Genomic DNA, 18,653 nt, shown 5'->3' on the forward strand with positions numbered 1-18,653 from the left:
AATTATTATGAGTAATAAGATAACACTATTTGGTATATGGGCTCCTTGCAAGTTTTGCATGTCTGTCAGACAGGGTTCACCTGATTGCACCTCATTTCATGGATCAGTAACAAAGGTTAAAGTCCTTTTCTCAGATACTACATCTACTATAAGCAGGGTCAACTATATGTGTTGTATGGATTAAATGTAAGGTGTACATGACAGTCTGGCAGTTTTCATCCATCTCCTGTCATGGTTCATCGGTCAGTTTAAAGTTTTCATGGTTTCGTCTGTTTATCAAATACTATAAGCAAAAGGTTAATTATATTTTAAGAAGATATTGATTACTTTTATTTTCACTGATTTAAGTTAAACCAAAAGTAACATTAACATAGTTTCTAAGATAAATTTCAATTTGTTGGCTAATGGCATTCAAAGTCTGATAATATTAGTATATGAGGAGGACTAGAAATTTGTCTTGTGATGTAAAGAAGGACAAATCTTTTATAAATTGACAGACTATAGTTTGTTGAATAATATACTTACATTTTAAGGATATGAACAGTTTCAAAGTTGTTTTACTTGAATTTTTACAATTGTTTATATTTTGAAATCAGCATGTGTCATTTGTTACAGAAAACCTTATGTGGTGGTCCAGAAAGAGGAAAATGTGAATGCAATAGATGTGTATGTCTAAAAAAGTCTAAATACCAAGGCACCACTTGTGAGGATTGTAAGGTATATATTATTTTAATTAGGGCCCCGCCTAGTGGCAGGTCGCCCTATAGTGATCAATCTGTCCGTCCGTTTCTAACAAATTGTGTCCGCTTTATATCTAGAGAAGCATTATAATTTCGTACTTTATACTTGACATGTATATTAACCAACACCAGAGGGTGTGTCATAATATTTGTACAACTTCCTAGGTCAAAGTTCAAGGTCAAAAACTTTGGTTTCAGTTGACAACCCCATTATCTTTTTACCACACATTATTTACAGCGGGGCCAACAGAGATGGCTCCCATCTCAATGATGTCTAGTTCCTCCTGTGAACAAATTTCATGGGGTATATATCGTCTCTTTATGTCTGTCTGACTCCTAACATTTGAATCCCATGTAGGATTGATTGATTGGTGATTGCTTTACACCGCATAAGCACAAAAAGCCTATATCGCGGCGATCCCATGTAGGATATAAATGACCAGACATAGTATTAATGTAGCCCACCACCCAAAAGTATTTTTTTGAGAAAGGTTGACAGTCAAAGTCGCAACTATATGTTATCGTTCAACCATGAAGTAGAACTGATGTTGGGTTTATGCTGAAGTCTTTTCAAAGGCAAAGATAAAAGACAAACATATGGACATTACACTCCGCACAGATAATCCCCATCTTTTTTTATTTTTATGTGGCTAATAGAAGCCAGTAGTTGTTTTTGGTTTATTGTTAAATAATTCAGGCTTTTTTCTTCCTCTTATCAATTGTTTCACAATTTGTCATCCCAGGGCCTTTTATAGCTTACTATAAGATATATGTTTTGATCCTAAATGGATAGTTAACCATGAATTATGCCACATTTCCTTATAATTATGATTTTCATGAGGGGTATGGTACCAAGTGTGTCAGTACCTTTCTAAGCTACTTGGGTACAATATTGTTTATTTTTCCAGGACTGTAAAATGGTTTGTCGACAGAACAAAGCCTGTGTACAGTGTGTGGTCCACCATACTGGTGAATATAAGGATAGCTGTGATGAAAATTGTGGGGATCGTAACATTTTAAAGAAACCTTCTTTACCAGGTATATATTATTTTCCTACAGTTTTACATGTAAGTATAGGAGTAACCATGTGTGTCAAATGAGGCATTGATGCAACGTATGTCTCACCTTGACAGAGTAAAAAAGTGAGACTTAGGTATTTTGTTTCTAGGAGTGTGGAGGCATCAGTGGCGGCATCAACAATTTGTTCAAGTTTATGATAAATCAATGATATTTGGTATGCAGTTGTATAAGCATTGGCACATCTCATTTTCATGGAGATTATTTGGCCAACCATCCCCATTCATGGTCTATTGGCTTTGAAACTTTTGAATAGTCTACATGTTCAAGTTTGTGATTAGTTAGTTTAAGGGGAACCAGGTATGATAAGTAAATGATATTTAATATGCAGTGTATTAGCATTAGCATATCTTTTATCTCAGAAATTATTTGACTCTGTTTCGTCAGTCATGGTTCTTTTGCATAATTTACATGTTAAACATGTGTTAAAGTATTGCTATTTTCATTTTAACATTTACATTTTACTATCAAATTATATACAGGAGAGACATCTCTGTGTCAACAGTTTATTGTTTATTCTCCTTTCTTATAGTAATATTAAATGTTGCCACAGAAGCCAGTTTTATTGTCACTGACATGATTTAGACATTTTTGTCTAACCTACCTCATTTTATGGATCAACAGTCAAGGTAAAGTTTTTGTGGTCAAGTCTGTTTCTCGAATACTTCATACAATAGGTCAAATATATTTGGTGTATGCAATGATTGCGTGATGTACATGTTATCAGCAAGGTTCATCTAACCTTGACTTCATTATAATAGTTTATTGGTCAATTTTTGTAATTAAGTCTGTTTCTCAGATACAGTTTTCTCTCGTTATCTCGAAGTCAGTAGGACTACAGAAATATTTTGAGATACCCATTGTTCGACTCCAACGAATACTGGAAGTTTGACAGACCAAGGGATACAACTCTTGCTTAGCATAGTAAGGCTAAAATACTGTGGATTCATTATTATTCGTTGGATACCAATTTTTGTGGCTTTCGTGGGTACAGATGAACCACGAAATTAAATGTTCAACGAATAACAAATTTTCTATAGGCTTGTATGCAGACTTCGGCAAAACCATGAAATTAAATATCCATGAACATGCAAGTTTTCCTTAATCCACGAAAATTGGTACCCAAGAAAATAAATGAATCCACAGTAAATCCTGATTAATTTTTGAAGGGGATCGATATTCTGGTCTTAGATCGATGTATCCGAATGTAATGTTCTCTAATTATTAAAATAAAAGTAAATGAATTTTCGCCTCTTATTTATTTCTTTGTACAATTACAGTTTTTATGCCCCCGCCGTAGTGGAGGGGGCATTAAGTTTTACCCTTGTCCATCTGTACATCCATACGTACAACCTGAAACTGGTTTCCGATCTTAACTTTAGTTTGCCTCAACCAAATGTTATCAAACTTATACACAATGCTTATTACCACAAAACTTAGATCAAGTTTGAATTTGAATGCGTCACTTTTATCTTTCTAGAGTTATGTCCCTTTACAAATGGAAAAATTGCTAAATTTTTCGTATCCGTTCTCTAACTTAAGTTTGCCTCAACCAAATGTTACAAAACTTATTACCACAAAACACAGATCAAGTTTGAATTTGGGTGGCGTCACTTTTACCTTTCTAGAGTTATGCCCCGTTACAAATGGAAAAATCTCGGCGTGTGTACTCTTGTTTGTTAATTTTTATTTCTTGATCATTTTGAATTGTTCTGAGACTAAGGTAATTGAAATTGAGTTTCTGGTGTAAAGACACTGCTTGGTGTTCCTCAATGAACAAAGATAAATAGAAGGTGTAAAAAATCTGCATGTATATTTTACAGGTCTAGATTCTAGGGATAATAACCCTCTAACAGAGGTTAGAAATAATAAGTTTTAACATCTGTTTGGAAAATTCACAAGTTTATTTTTGAAAACTTTCAACTGAAAACTAAACTTTTGTAAATGGCTGTTTGTTTAAGTATTGCCAATTGTTAAAAAATTTTAAAAAGTAGAATGAAGAAAGTAAAATCATCTGACTTTCATTTCGATAATGTTGATAAGTCAAAATAACATCAATATGATTTACATTTTTACCTAGCTCAGTACCTTGATGTTATTGGATTCTAGTTTTACATATCGAGAAGTCAACAAAAATATAAACAAGTTGAGTCAAATGTTTACATTCATTCCCTTTTTTTTCAGAGGGTTACAACACCTGTGAGTTTAAGGATGAAGATGATTGTATATTTTATTTCACATATGACTATGATAATAATAATGCATTGAAGATTATTGCACAGGAAACAAAAGGTCAGTTGTCTTATATCTTAGAAAATATATTGTGTGTCTACTAGGAATGCAACCCATATATGGAAAGATGAAAAGGACTTCTGTAAAATTTTTGAGGGGGGGGGGGGGGGGGGGGGGGGGGGATAAATGAACTAGGGTTTACAAAAATGAAGATTGGCACACATTTATTATTTTATTACTTCAAGAATAAAGTATGATATTAAATACATCTACATTTACGGTAAAAATTCAACTAGAGTGCATTGAAAGTACACTGAAAGTGACATCCTACAGTACTACATCCGTAATGCACATTGAACTATACACAGTCAACAGAACTATGTCATATAAGTACATTGACCAATACACAACCTACAGTACTACATCACATCATGCACATTTAATTTAACACAACCAGAACTACATCACATTACATAATGTACATAGAACTATTCGCAGCCAACAGTACTACATCACATTATGTATATTGAATTAACCATAGCCAACAGTACTGCATCACATAATGTACATTGAATTATTCACAGCCGACAATACTACATCACATAATGTACATTGTATTATTCATGGAGTTATATACAGCCAACAGTACTGATTCACATAGTGTACACAATGACCATTGAAATATAGACAATCACAGAATACTGTAAAACAAAATGTACATTTGAATAAGTACACAGCTAACAGTACTGTATTACAGAATTTACATTGAAATATACACAGACAACTGTATCACAGAACATACATTAAAATATTCACAGACAATATTACTGTATCACAGAACATACATTGAAATATACACAGACAACAGTTCTGTATTACAAAACATACATTGAAATATACACAGACAACTGTATCACAGAACATACATTAAAATATACACAGACAATAGTACTGTATCACAGAACATACATTGAAATATACTGTAAATTAAGAAATTATTGCGATGTTTTTATTATTGCGAAAAATGCGACAGGGTTATAATCGCAATAATTTAAACTGGCATTTTGAAATTTTTATATGAATTAAACAGGATTTTTCTCAATATAGCAAAAATTAAAATCGCATTTTAGTCAAAAATGACAAAATCGCAATAATAAATGCACGCAATAATTTCTGAATTTACAGTACACGGACAATAGTTCTGTATTACAGAACATACATTGAAATATACACAGATAACAGTACTGTATTACAGAACATACATTGAAATATACACGGACAATAGTTCTGTATTACAGAACATACATTGAAATATACACAGATAACAGTACTGTATTACAGAACATACATTGAAATATACACGGACAATAGTTCTGTATTACAGAACATACATTGAAATATACACAGATAACAGTACTGTATTACAGAACATACATTGAAATACACACGGACAATAGTTCTGTATTACAGAACATACATTGAAATATACACAGATAACAGTACTGTATTACAGAACATACATTGAAATTTACACAGACAATAGTTCTGTATTACAGAACATACATTGAAATATACACGGACAATAGTTCTGTATTACAGAACATACATTGAAATATACACAGATAACAGTACTGTATTACAGAACATACATTGAAATATACACAGATAACAGTACTGTATTACAGAACATACATTGAAATATACACAGACAATAGTTCTGTATTACAGAACATACATTGAAATATACACAGATAACAGTACTTTCTCTAATTCTTCGTCAATTTATCACTTTCTGCACCCATTGTATAAAAAAATTTAATCAACGTGTGGTTCGTTTGATCTCAGTTCTTCATTGGTTAAAATCCGATTATGACGTCGAATTTTCTTGCTTTCCTCTGAATTTCCTATTGTGACGACATGAAAAAAGGCGACCATGCCGGATGATATCACATAGAAAGAACACATCTTTTTGCAGATCATTCAAAAAGAAAGGAATAAGCTTGCCTGCATATTGTTTGAAAATCATTAGAGAAACAGATTCCACCACCAAATCTCGTGTGATACGATATTTATCCACTCTCGACAGTGAAATATTAAATATTTAAAACGCTCGGCAAGCCTCGCGTTTTAAATTTGAACATTTAACTGTCTCGAGTGGATAAATATTGTATCACACTCGATGCAGTGGTAGAATCTATATGTATTACAGAACATACATTGAAATATACACAGACAATAGTACTGTATTACAGAACATACATTGAAATATACACAGATAACTGTACTGTATCACAGAACATACATTAAAATATACACAGACAATAGTTCTGTATTACAGAACATACATTGAAATATACAAGGACAATAGTTCTGTATTTACAGAACATACATTGAATTATACACAGATAACAGTACTGTATCACAGAACATACATTGAAATATACACAGACAATAGTTCTGTATTACAGAACATACATTGAAATATACAAGGACAATAGTTCTGTATTTACAGAACATACATTGAAATATACACAGACAACTGTATCACAGAACATACATTGAAATATACACAGACAACTGTATCACAGAACATACATTGAAATATACACAGACAACATGAATACATCTCAAAATGTACATTTTACTATGTACATAGTACTACATCACAGAATGAGGAATAAGTTTTTGTCTCAGCTAGACGAAGTTGAAAAACCAAGACTTAGGCATGCTGTTTCTGGCTGCAGCATTGGTCGACAATGTATTAGTTTGTGATAAGGTCAGGTTATGGGTAAGTACTAGTGGTAGGTCAATAATATTTGGTATGCAGTTATAAGAGCATTGGCACATCTCACTGATGTAGAGACTTTTGGCCGCCCCCTCAGTCATTATACGACCGCAAAAAAAATTTTGAGGTCGTATATTGGTATGACGTTGGCGTCGTCGTCGTCGTCCGAATACACAATGGTTTTCGCACTCTAACTTTAGTTTAAGTGAATGGATCTCTATGAAATTTTACCATAAGGTTCAATACCACAATAGGAAGGTGGGGATTGATTTTAGGGGTTATGGTACCAACAGTTAAGGAATTAGGGGCCAAAAAGGGGCCGAAAATAAGCATTTTTGTAACTTCCAGACATAACTTGTGTGTTAGCATATGGATCTCTTTGACATTGTACCACAAGATTCCATATCACAAAGGGTCAATGCTGGGATTGATTTTGGGGGTAATTGCCTCAAAATTTTAGGAATAAGGGGCCAAAAGGGGGCAAAAAACAAGCATTTTTCTAGTTTCATGACAATAACTTGTGTGTAAGTGTATGGATCTTTCTGAAATTTTACTACAAGGTTCCATTTCACAAAGGGAAAGCTGGAATTGAGTGTTGTGGTAATTGCCCAAAACGTTTAGTAATAAGGGGCCTAAAAAGGGGTTTAAAATAAGCATTTTTTAGTTTCTAGACAATAACTTGTGTTCAAGTGTATGGATCTCTATAAAATTGTATTACAAGGTACCATACCACAAAGGCAAGGCTGTTATTGAGCTTGGTTTGGGGGGAAAGGGGGGTGGGGGTGATGAATCATAAGGGGGGCGGGGGTCAAAAAAGGGGTAATTTTTTTTTTCCTTTTTTTTTTGTTTAAAATTTACATTTTAAGTTGGTTATTTTTTATCACGAAGAGAAAGTAGGAATTGAGTTTTGGGGTTAATTGCTCAAACATTTATGAATAAGGGGCCAAATATTGGTCGAAAATAAGGATTTTTTTAGTTTGCAACAAAAACTTGTGTTCAAGTGTATGGATCTCTGTGAAATTGTATTGCAATGTACCATACCACAAATTGAAGGTTGTGATTGAGGTGGGGGATGATGAATCAAAAGGGGGTTGAAAAAATGTGTGGGGGGTAGGATTTTTTTTTTTCCTTTTTTTTTCTTTAAAATTTTCCATTTAAAGATGGTTGTTTCAGATTTATATATGAAAGAAAATAATAATGATACGGTTATATATCATGAGGAACTGAAATTTAAAATTATGTATATTGGAAATTTAGGTTACATTGGAAAGTAATAATTGGCTTTGGGGGGGGGGGGGGGGTTATGGCTCTAATGTTTAAGGAATAAGTGGAAAAAAGGTTAAAAAACAAGGGTTTCCATTTTAATAGACAAATAATTGAGTAAAGAACATTATATTTATTTAAAAGCAGTGTAAGGTTGGTAATTCAAACTCATTTAAATATCTCATCTACACTGCTTTTAAATTATGTAAATTGGAAATTTGCCAATAACTTTATTGTTAATAAATGCATTGGAAATTTGCCAACAATTTTAGTGTAATAAACATCTTGGAAATTTGCCAATATAAAATTTTGCTGATGAAGGTTTTTTGTTTACCTTTAGCCTTGACTATGAAGTCATTTTCTATTTTTATAGCCTTATGATGTAGTTGAATTATTTAATACTTTTATGATGTGTTTAAATGGGGTTTTATCATGTTTATGGTTGCAAATTTATTGTTTTAGTATAATAAACTCCATTTAAAATTTGCCAATAAAAAAAAATTTTTTTTATTTTTAGCTATGATTATGATGTCATTTTCTATTTTACTTTTATGGTTGCAAAGAAATTTTTATTTTTAGATATTACTGTTAAATGATGCTGATTAAGGTTTTTGCTATGTTTAGCCATGACTATGATGTCATTTTCTATTTTAATATCTGTTATGATGTATTTAAATGGGCTTTTATGGTTACAAAGGAATTTTATTTTTAGATATTACTATAAAATGTTGCTGATGCTGATTAAGGATTTTGTTTATTTTTAGCCATGACTATGATGTCATTTTCTATTTTAATACCTTTATGATGTAATTTCCATTTTTAGATATTACTGTTAAATGATGCTGATTAAGGGTTTTTTGCTATGTTTAGCCATGACTATGATGTCATTTTCTATTTTAATATCTTTATGATGTATTTAAATGGGCTTTTATGGTTACAAAGGAATTTAATTTTTAGATATTACTTTAAATGTTGCTGATTAAGGATTTTTGTTTATTTTTAGCCATGACTATGATGTCACTTTCTATTTTAATACCTTTATGATGTATTTAAATGGGCTCCCATGTATTTAGATTTTTGATTATTTATACATGTTACCAAATTGGTCCAAATTGAACAAAAACGGTCCAAATTTCAACTTTATTACATTACATCAAACATTGAATTCTACATATTCTTTGATATATTGAAATTAACAAACAATTTAGTTTATGGATATTCCACCATAATAGGTAAGTTAAATTTTTTCCAGTTCTTACACCACATTCATCCTGTGTCAGAAACCTATGCTGTGTCAAATATTTAATGACAATCCAAAGTCATAGCTGTATCAAGCTTGAATTTTGTGTCCATACTTGCCCCAACTGTTCAGGGTTCGACCTCTGCGGTAGTATCAAGCTGCGCCCCAGCGAAGCATTTTATTGTGTATTGACTTTGAAACATTTGCTTAGTTAACATATATTAGATTGTGATTATTAGTTCAATTTAATTAGATCCACCGGTAGTAGTTCATTGATATTTGATATGCAGATGTATTGGCATTGACACGTCTCATTTCCCTATAGATTTTTTGGCATTGCCCCTTTAGTCATTGTCTATTGACTTTGAATGTTTTGCATAGTTTACATGTTAAAGTTTGTGATAAGATCAGTTTAAGAAGAACCACTTATGTTAAGTCATCAATATTTGGTATGCAGTTGTATTAGCATTTGCAAGTCTCATTTCCATGGAGAATATATGGCCCTGTCCCCTCATCATAGTTCATTGACTTTGAATCGTTTGCAAAGTTTACAAGATAGGTTAGTTTAAAGGGAACCACTTGTCAATAGTATTTGGTATTTAGTTATTTAAGCATTGGTATTTCTCATTTCAATGGAGGTTATTTTACCTTGCACCTTCAGTCATGGATCATTGACTTTGAATGTTTTGCATAGTTTAAATCTTTTAATATTGCCATTTGTAATTCAAAATTTGCATTATAAAATCAAAATTACAAAAAAGCAAGACATTTCTCTGTGTCAATATTTGATTTTCTGACAAAAAAAGAAATAAGATCATTTAACATATTGAATGTTTTCAAATCCTAGGGTAAAAGTTTTTAAGACACAACTTTGTCAAACCATTATGGAATTTTAAAAACTTGGTCAGAAGCTTCTTCATATCAAGAGATAGCAAACTGGGCAAAAGTTCTATAGTTTTTTTCTTCTTCATTTTACTGTATTATACGGATAATTGGACTTAGTTCTTAGTTAGTCAACCAGCAGTCATTGGAGAGAAACAGTTTCATGGAAACTTTATGAAAATTTATATATAAAGCCACCAATTAAAATTTAGAGAACAATATTGTTGATATATAAACTCATCATAAAAACCAGGACTAAAATTTTGTACGCCAGATGATGAGCGTTTCATCTACAAAAGACTCGTCTGTGATGTTCCAATAAAAAAAATTAAAATGCCAAATAAAGTACGAAGTTGAAGAGCATTTAGGACCCCAAATTCCGAAAGGTTTTGTCAAATACAGCTAAGGTAAACTATTCCTGGGGTAGAAAATTATTAGTATTTTGGAAAATTCAAAGTTTTATAATCAGTTATTATATATTATAACCATTTCAATGATAATTCATATTACAGAATGTCCAACCAAAGTGAATGTTTTAGCCATAGTCTTGGGTGTTGTGATTGGTATTGTTCTAGTTGGTCTTGCACTTCTACTCATATGGAAATTGGTCACTACAATCAATGACAGGAGAGAATTGGCTCGATTTGAAAAGGAGACTAAAGATGCCAAATGGGACACCGTAAGTTGAATATTTTATTTGGTTAAGATGCCAAAAACTAAAATGTGACCAATCTTCTAGGTACTCAAATGCTTGTTGGGTTACTTATAGATTGTCAAATTATTTCTATTATACATTCACCTTTTTTGAATTCATTTTGTGATAAACAATGAAGAATTTGAATAGGTCAAACAATCTGATCTTCCTGAAATTAAAAATCTAAAAAATATGGAAAATATAATAAAACATTAGTCTGACAAAATATTAGCAATGTAAGACCTAACAACTCACACTGTAAGAAACAGCTTTTACATTAACATTTACATAAAAGATTGGGTACCACAGTAATTTAGCAATTTGGCATACGTTAAAGTTAAAAAAAAAAGAGCATTTTACTGCATACATATATTTCATACAAACCAAAACAAATTCCAAAAATTATCCTGCAAGGCCATGTGAGCTTTTGCCATTACTTTTCGTCGGTTGCCTTAACTTTAAAAAAAATCTTCTCTTTTGAAACAACTTGGCATGATGTTTCTAAACTTTGCATGAATTTTACTTAGGGATTGTAGTTAAATAACTGTATCCAGGGATTTGATCTATTAAAAAACATTGTCACTGATGAAAATCGAAAATAGGGGTAATATATTATTTCTTGAGTAAATTTTATTTCCAGGGTGAAAATCCAGTATATAAACCAGCTACATCAACTTATAAAAATCCAACATATGCTGGAAAGTAAAGAAAAAGAATGTGTGCAGACATCAAATAAACAAGGATGAATACAATATTTTTCACTTACTTGTTTGTATAGTTGAAAGTGAGGTGAGAATTGATGACATCCTTAGTTGTGTAAGCAGTTTCTGTGATTGTAATATTCATTCAATTGTAACAGCTAGACACCAGTTCTAGAATACATTTTGAAACATTTGTTCATTCAGAGATGTTTGTTTTGGAACAAAACACTGTAAATTCAGTAATTAAAGCGTGCATTTATTGTTGTGAATCCTTGACGACTGGCAAAAAAGAGAAATCTTATATATGCGATTGCAAAAGTTTTATGAAGGAAAATCAGTACTGAAATTATGAATGAAAGTTTTTATAATTGCGAGCCTGATACTTTTGCATTTTTCACAATAATTTCTGAATTTACAGTATTATTAGTCAGCCAAATATTTATTTAAACATATGCAATGCTTCAAGCTTATCATGCTAATATTATCAGCATTATGTATTTTTATATATGATATGTATTCGTATGTATAGATAACATGTTGGTGCAAAGTTAAGAACTGTACTGGTTAAGCGTGATAGAATTGATAACTGACTTAGAAGACATTATATATATATACATTGATAGCATCAAAATACTGTAATATCTACAGAAATGTAGTGGTTTTTCATCGACTCAACAGCTTTTAATATCTAATGTGAAGCCATTTAAAATGCTACCATCAACATCATCACAGTGGCAAAATATGAGATCATACAAAAGAAGAGAATTTTTGCTCTTAAAGTTCAACAATATTTTACAAAATATCAATTTATTTAATAAACAGAATAACACTGAAAATTCCATTTCCTAATCACATTTATGAACTATTTTGGTGTTTATTCACATGAACATTTTTCATATTCCGATTTTGACAGTTGTTATATAATAACTATTAACTAATGTTTTTCAATTTGAAAGTTTTCCGAAGATTTTTTCTTGGTTTCTAATCCAGGTAAAACTGTTAAAACGTGTAAGGGTTGTCTGATAACAATAATGTGTGAAACATGTTAAGTTTTACCAAAACAGTGCTGTGATTGGGAATGATAAATTATTTTCAAACAAGGTGAACCAAGTTTCTAGTGAAATATTTTTAACTGTAAATCATTTACTATCATGAGTAATCCAGTCGTATATTTATATATTTTATATATTCTAGTCTTCCATTATGTAAATGTAGTATTTTTAGTTTGCTGAGCTACATAAGATTATAGGAATATTATGTTTTTGATTTTTAATCACAATTTTGTAACCTTAAAAATTTTCTCAAATTAAGGGGATACGATACAGTTTTGATCCCACAGTGATTTTTTTACGAAAATTTGCAAACAAACTATAGTTTACCTAATCAATTCAAAGTGCAATGTAAAATATACCTTCATGCGCTAAATTTAGAGATAAATACATTTAATTAAAATTTCGGTTTCTTGAACATTTCTTTTCTTTGGACAGACATACTTACCTTTTTTGTTTCAAAAGATAAATACATGTGGATATTTGAAAAAAGATTTGGAATATCTTCCTTACAAAAGTTGGATCTTAATTTTCTATCAATTCTTTGTAAATAAATTCATTTTTATTAAATTTTCTTGATTTTAGAAAAAAACGCCTGTTTTTGCTGTATATTTATCTAATTTAAAAAAATGACATTGGTGATTTCTTCATAAAAATTGGAACAAATAATCTTCATACAGTATCAAGTCAAATGTCATTTAAAAAAAAAAAGGTCCATGTACTCGTTTTCAAGCTATTGATTAAAACCACTCGAAAAATGCATCTTTTCCCGATATGTCGCAGTTTGACGTCGCAAAAATTACATTTTATATTAGCAACGTCATTATCTCCCCTGTAACTGTATTGTATGCCCTTAAGAGTAGTGTAATGTTAGATATAGTGTGTTACTTGCAGTTTGGTAATATATTTGAAAAATTTTATACTTATTTTATATGATATTTTCACCCTTTGTAATACTTTTGAATCTCTACTGTTCTTAAATTGACTGAAATGGAAATGTAATATGTACTGTTGAATCCAGTTTCTAGCGTAAATGAAATAATTCTTATGTAAACACATTTCTGTCGAAGTCTTTTAAAATCCCTTATTTTTTATTATTATTTTAGCTGTATGTATGAACTCAATATCTGGCAAATCATTGTCAAAAAGTAAATTTACATAACAAAATACTTAGTTAATGAGCTTCCTTTTACCACCTGTGAAACAAGTTGTCAGCAAAATAAAATATCAATAGACCAATTAAAAGATTAATCGAGTTGTGAATATGTGCTAAACTGGATAGTCAAAGGAAAGGTATATACTATGAAATTAAGTGCTTAGGGCAAAGCCCCTCACTCTAAATTTCATAGCATATACCTTTTCATTAACTAACCATTACCTATTATTAAGAATACTTCATTAGAAATAACAAGGTTGGAAGTTGTTGTAATTTAAGTTAGGTTATATATTATAAATATAAATGTTCTTTTTATTTGTTACACAGTGCCTTTAAACCTTAGCAGGAAAGTGTCATAGTTTTATTTGTGCCATTATATATGGATGTTGTGAACATGCGTTAGACAATGAATATACTTATTATGCTTTACATTTAGCACTTGAGTGTTTATTTTTGTTTCCATTTCAAGACTAAAAATAGAAATTTCATAAAAAAAAAGTTGGGGTTTTTTTTCATTATTATTTTGAATTCCTTCCATTCAATGTTTTTATTTATTTAAATTGAAATGTATAACTCTTCAGTGTTGTGTGTTTTGAGAAAAGGGAATGTAATGTTCTTTGTAATGTTGTTTATAAATTAAACTTTAAAAAAAGAAAACCGTAGCAACAATATGCAAGCTTAATTAGATGGAGGTTATCCAAATTCAACCTTTATCTATATTTATTTTTATTGATAGTTTTAAACTAGACATCAAAATGTATATTTTTTTATAAGAAGTCCATTATTAGAAGACTGTTGTCTCCATTCTTCCAACTGTGAATCTAACAAGATTTGAACAGAAATCCTATTATAAGTAAAAAAAATCTACAGTCAAAATTTTTGAACTGCATGATGGTATGTGATAATGTATGCAAGACCATAGATATAATAGCCATAGATAAAGTACTGAACCCACATCAAAAGCAGATGATATTTGCCGAAATTTTATCACCCTCTTATTATATACATGTCACGCTTGGTGTTAATTAGCCTTCATTGGCAATTGCCGTCTATCGATATCTAATAAATTGTGAATCGGGAGAGTAATATGTCATTCTTCGGACAAGTTCAGTAGTTATCGTTATCTTCCGGTACATCTTTTTTTTTTTAATGTTTATATACGTGCTTAAAATACAAGTCTAGGTGATCGATGTATAATTACATTGTTCTTATAAGTCCTGAATATTCATCAAATATTTTCCACCGAATGTTGTGAATTCAACGATCATATAATAAATCACAGTAATAGAAAATACACAACTAGTTTCATACCAAACCAAAGAAGTTATAAAAATAAAGTACACAAAAAGTACGTTGACAACTAAACGGGCAGACTTACGGAGGGTTATATAGCCATATTTATAGTACGAATAACACCCCTAGCACAATTCTAAGAAGGATATATATTGTTTACTTCAAAAATGAAATCGACAATCAGATTAAACCATCCGCTATTTAATTGCAAAACAAGCAACAACAAAAATGTAAGCGGAAAAGTATTATATATATAAAAGAAAAAAAATCAGAGACAATATAATTGTGCTATTTCAAAATTATTAAATGTATTCAGTATGTCCACCACTTACGTTTTCTTCACCAAACGGCGTTTTAAAATTTATAATTATTCATTTTTTCTCTCTTTACTTTTAAAAAACTTCGTGTTACTGTTACGACAGAAAGTTTCAACACTTTTTTTGTGTTCTAAAATATAATAATTTTGTTTTTCTGGTCTAAAATGTGATTATACTGTTTGAATCTCGATAAAAAAGAATTGTCTTTAACTCGCCATAGAAAAATTCGACCAGGTTCGACCTCTTAACCACGTATACCATCAGTAGTTGATATGTCTCCTCTTGTCAATCATACAGGTCTTATTTCCCGAGTGCAACCGATGAAAGTGCTATGGCAATTTAATTTTACGTGCCTGTTAAGTCCATTTTCCATAATTTCTCTATTTTATTATTTCAACAACAGCATAACCTTTTTATTTGTTGACCGATTTTCTCCAAATAAATTACAATCCGAACAATTTTTACAACCAGAAGCTTTTCATTGCTACCGCCTCACGTCATATTTTTACTTGAGACAGGTAACGCATATTAATTATCAGCTGATAAGACGCGTGCACGATAATTTAAATATAATTATGATAAGAAAATTAGTCTATTGGGAGGATGTCGGCAGATATCATCTACATCACAGGCCACTTCGCGCCGTGCCGTGCGTTTGATATTTCAAAGGAAACTACATGGGGCTCAGTGTGATATATTCTGAGTACTTTATCTATGGCTATTATATCTATGGCAAGACAAACTAATCTTAAATACCAGGCTTAAAATTTTGTACACCAGTTGCTTGTTTCGTGTACAAAAGACTTATCAGTGATGCTCAATTCAAAATCAACCTGAGAACAATAAACATATATAATACCTGTGCTAAGGAGCATCTATTCAAAATAATTCTTTTTGTCAAACAAAATGGTAATAGTTGCTTCCTTTTCTGAAATAGAATGTTACGTTGCTTAATTGTGTCACAGATATTAACACTTGTTGGTACTATAGCCAGAGAATCATATACCCATAGTACAAACGTCATTTATGGTTTCCTTGAAATATCATTTGTTAGGAAAGGAAGGATTTTGTCACAGTATTTACAGAAATTGTTCTTTTTTAATTTTGATTCCTTATTAATAGCTAAAGATGTTGTTCTGTTAGTCCTCCTAATGTGTATGCTAGTCTTAGTGGCAATTCTTCCTATAATCTTTTTTTTTTTATTATTTCATAGGCCTTTGTGCATATTTTAGAGATGTGCATTCCATGAGAATCCTCTGTATGTTCTCCATATCTGTTTTATTTCATTTTGATTTATGAATATGTGTATTCTTTGTACAATTTCTGATTATTTTATAACAGATGGTATTGATAGTATTTTCAATTATTTAATGTCAGGCCACCTATGTTTTTTTAATTTTTCTGTTTGATCAAAGCCAATTCAAATTTCCAACTTTTGTTTCAACTAAGTTGGAAATAAATTAAGTTAGAATTAAAAGTCAAGATAAATACTATAAAAATGTTTAGAATTAACTGCAATGAAAATGCCAGTCAAAGATTTCTGTTGAATGTATTGTCTAAGTCTTGCTGTATTTGCTCAATTAGACAGAACCAAAGCCCACACATTTTTGGGGGGATTTGCAATGATTACCAGAATGTTATGACTGGCCTTATGTTGTCCATGTAACCAGTAACTGTAAATATTTTCCCAAACTTTTGTCATTAAATCCTGTGGCTACAGACTTGTTAGGGAGGGGTAGGAGCATTCTGGTCGAATTTTACAAGGTTTCTGCCATTTAATTGTTTGACAGCAGATCTTTAAGGGTCTCATTAAATGTGATTCAATATCATTCATTCTAGGCACATTGAGATCATATTACTTGGTCAATGGTGGAAAATAAAAGTTAAGTGCCCTAAAATAAAAATTAAAAAATGGTATGACTCAATACCTGTAAATAGTGTAAATAACATTTTGATATTTTTAATATACTCTTGTTTATATATTAAGATGTAGATAATAAGCATGTACTAATATTATTGTTGCCTTTAAGGTTGGTATAGATGTAATTTTGCATTACTGATATTTTATATAAATGTTGTTTGAGTATTTAAGCAATCATTTTATTTATAAAATTCTTTTTTAAAAAATGTATTTCTCTTTCTTTTGAAAGCTATGTTTTATCTACTGAAAATGTATGAAATCTATGCAATTTATAGAAAACATACTGTTCATGATTTTAGAAAGTACAATAGAGATGTGGCATTTAGAATTAAAAAGTATACCTAAAGTAAAGTATGTTTTAAATAAATTCATAATTTTTGCTCAAGATTCCCACCAAATGCTTTTTGCTCCACCTCAGTATTATTACTTAAGTGTTTTTGTAATGTTGAAATGTCCTGAGATGTATTTGACCATATTATTTTGAATATGTCCACCAGGGGGAGTACAACAGTTGAAGTGAGGTTATTTAGAAGTCTAGATGAAAGTAATTGCTGTAAAATACTGACCTGAATTTTGAGAAAAAAAATTGTTTGCAAGATGTTCATTTTGTTGTCCATTTCCAAAATAAAGTTAATTAAGTTTGCTACAGCTATCAACTGAATTAGGTATTTCTCAGTCATCATAATAAAATAAATTTATCAAATCCACAATTTTTATTTTTTTTTTGCTCCAAAGAAGTCGTGGAGGTGAGACTTAAAAGGTGCTGTTTCTGTCAATTGGATCAATAATTTGATTGCTGAAGTTAATGATTAGGTCAGTTTAAGTGATTCATGGTCTTTTGACTTTGAATTTTTTCCAAAGTTTGTGACTAAAACAGTTTCAGGAAAACCACTTATAGTAATAATAGTTCAGTTTCATGTTTAAGGTTCTCTCGATTTGTTATAATTTTCAAGATAATAAGCCAGATTGTAAAATTCATCATTTAAGGGAATTAACTCCTATAAGAAGTTGTATGACAGTTTGGATATAAATAGACAATAGCTAGATCTCAACATAGTAAACATATGTTTACCCTCACTGATTTTCTGTATTCATAATGGTTTTCTAGATTATAGAAAAAAAAACTTGCATTTTACCCCTATGTTCTATTTTTAGCCAGTTCTGCAGGCTGGCTCATTGGACTCATTTTTATCCGTGTCGCCAAAGGATGAAGCAGTTCAAGTAACTGCTTGACTTTGTCCATCCATCAGTCAGAAAGAAAACTTTTGTCAATTTTCTTGACTCCTATTGAAGCGAATTAATT

General features: G+C 30.8%; 1 protein-coding gene across 2 annotated transcripts in view; it reads left to right on the forward strand.

The window, feature by feature from the left end:
- LOC127727918 (integrin beta-PS-like) overlaps window positions 1-18,060 on the forward strand; it is a 116,158-nt gene extending 98,098 nt beyond the window's left edge. For both annotated transcript variants that reach the window (XM_052235068.1, XM_052235069.1), the window contains 5 exons: window positions 616-717; window positions 1,649-1,778; window positions 4,002-4,109; window positions 10,732-10,898; window positions 11,554-18,060. In XM_052235068.1, the coding sequence (XP_052091028.1) occupies window positions 616-717; window positions 1,649-1,778; window positions 4,002-4,109; window positions 10,732-10,898; window positions 11,554-11,619 (573 nt within the window). In that variant the 3' untranslated portion in view covers window positions 11,620-18,060. The remainder of the gene's footprint in view (window positions 1-615; window positions 718-1,648; window positions 1,779-4,001; window positions 4,110-10,731; window positions 10,899-11,553) is intronic.
- The last annotated feature ends 593 nt before the right edge of the window (window positions 18,061-18,653 follow it).

This window comes from Mytilus californianus, unplaced genomic scaffold, assembly GCF_021869535.1.
Source record: "Mytilus californianus isolate M0D057914Y unplaced genomic scaffold, xbMytCali1.0.p SCAF_2, whole genome shotgun sequence".
Classification (NCBI taxonomy): Eukaryota; Metazoa; Mollusca; class Bivalvia; order Mytilida; family Mytilidae; genus Mytilus; species Mytilus californianus.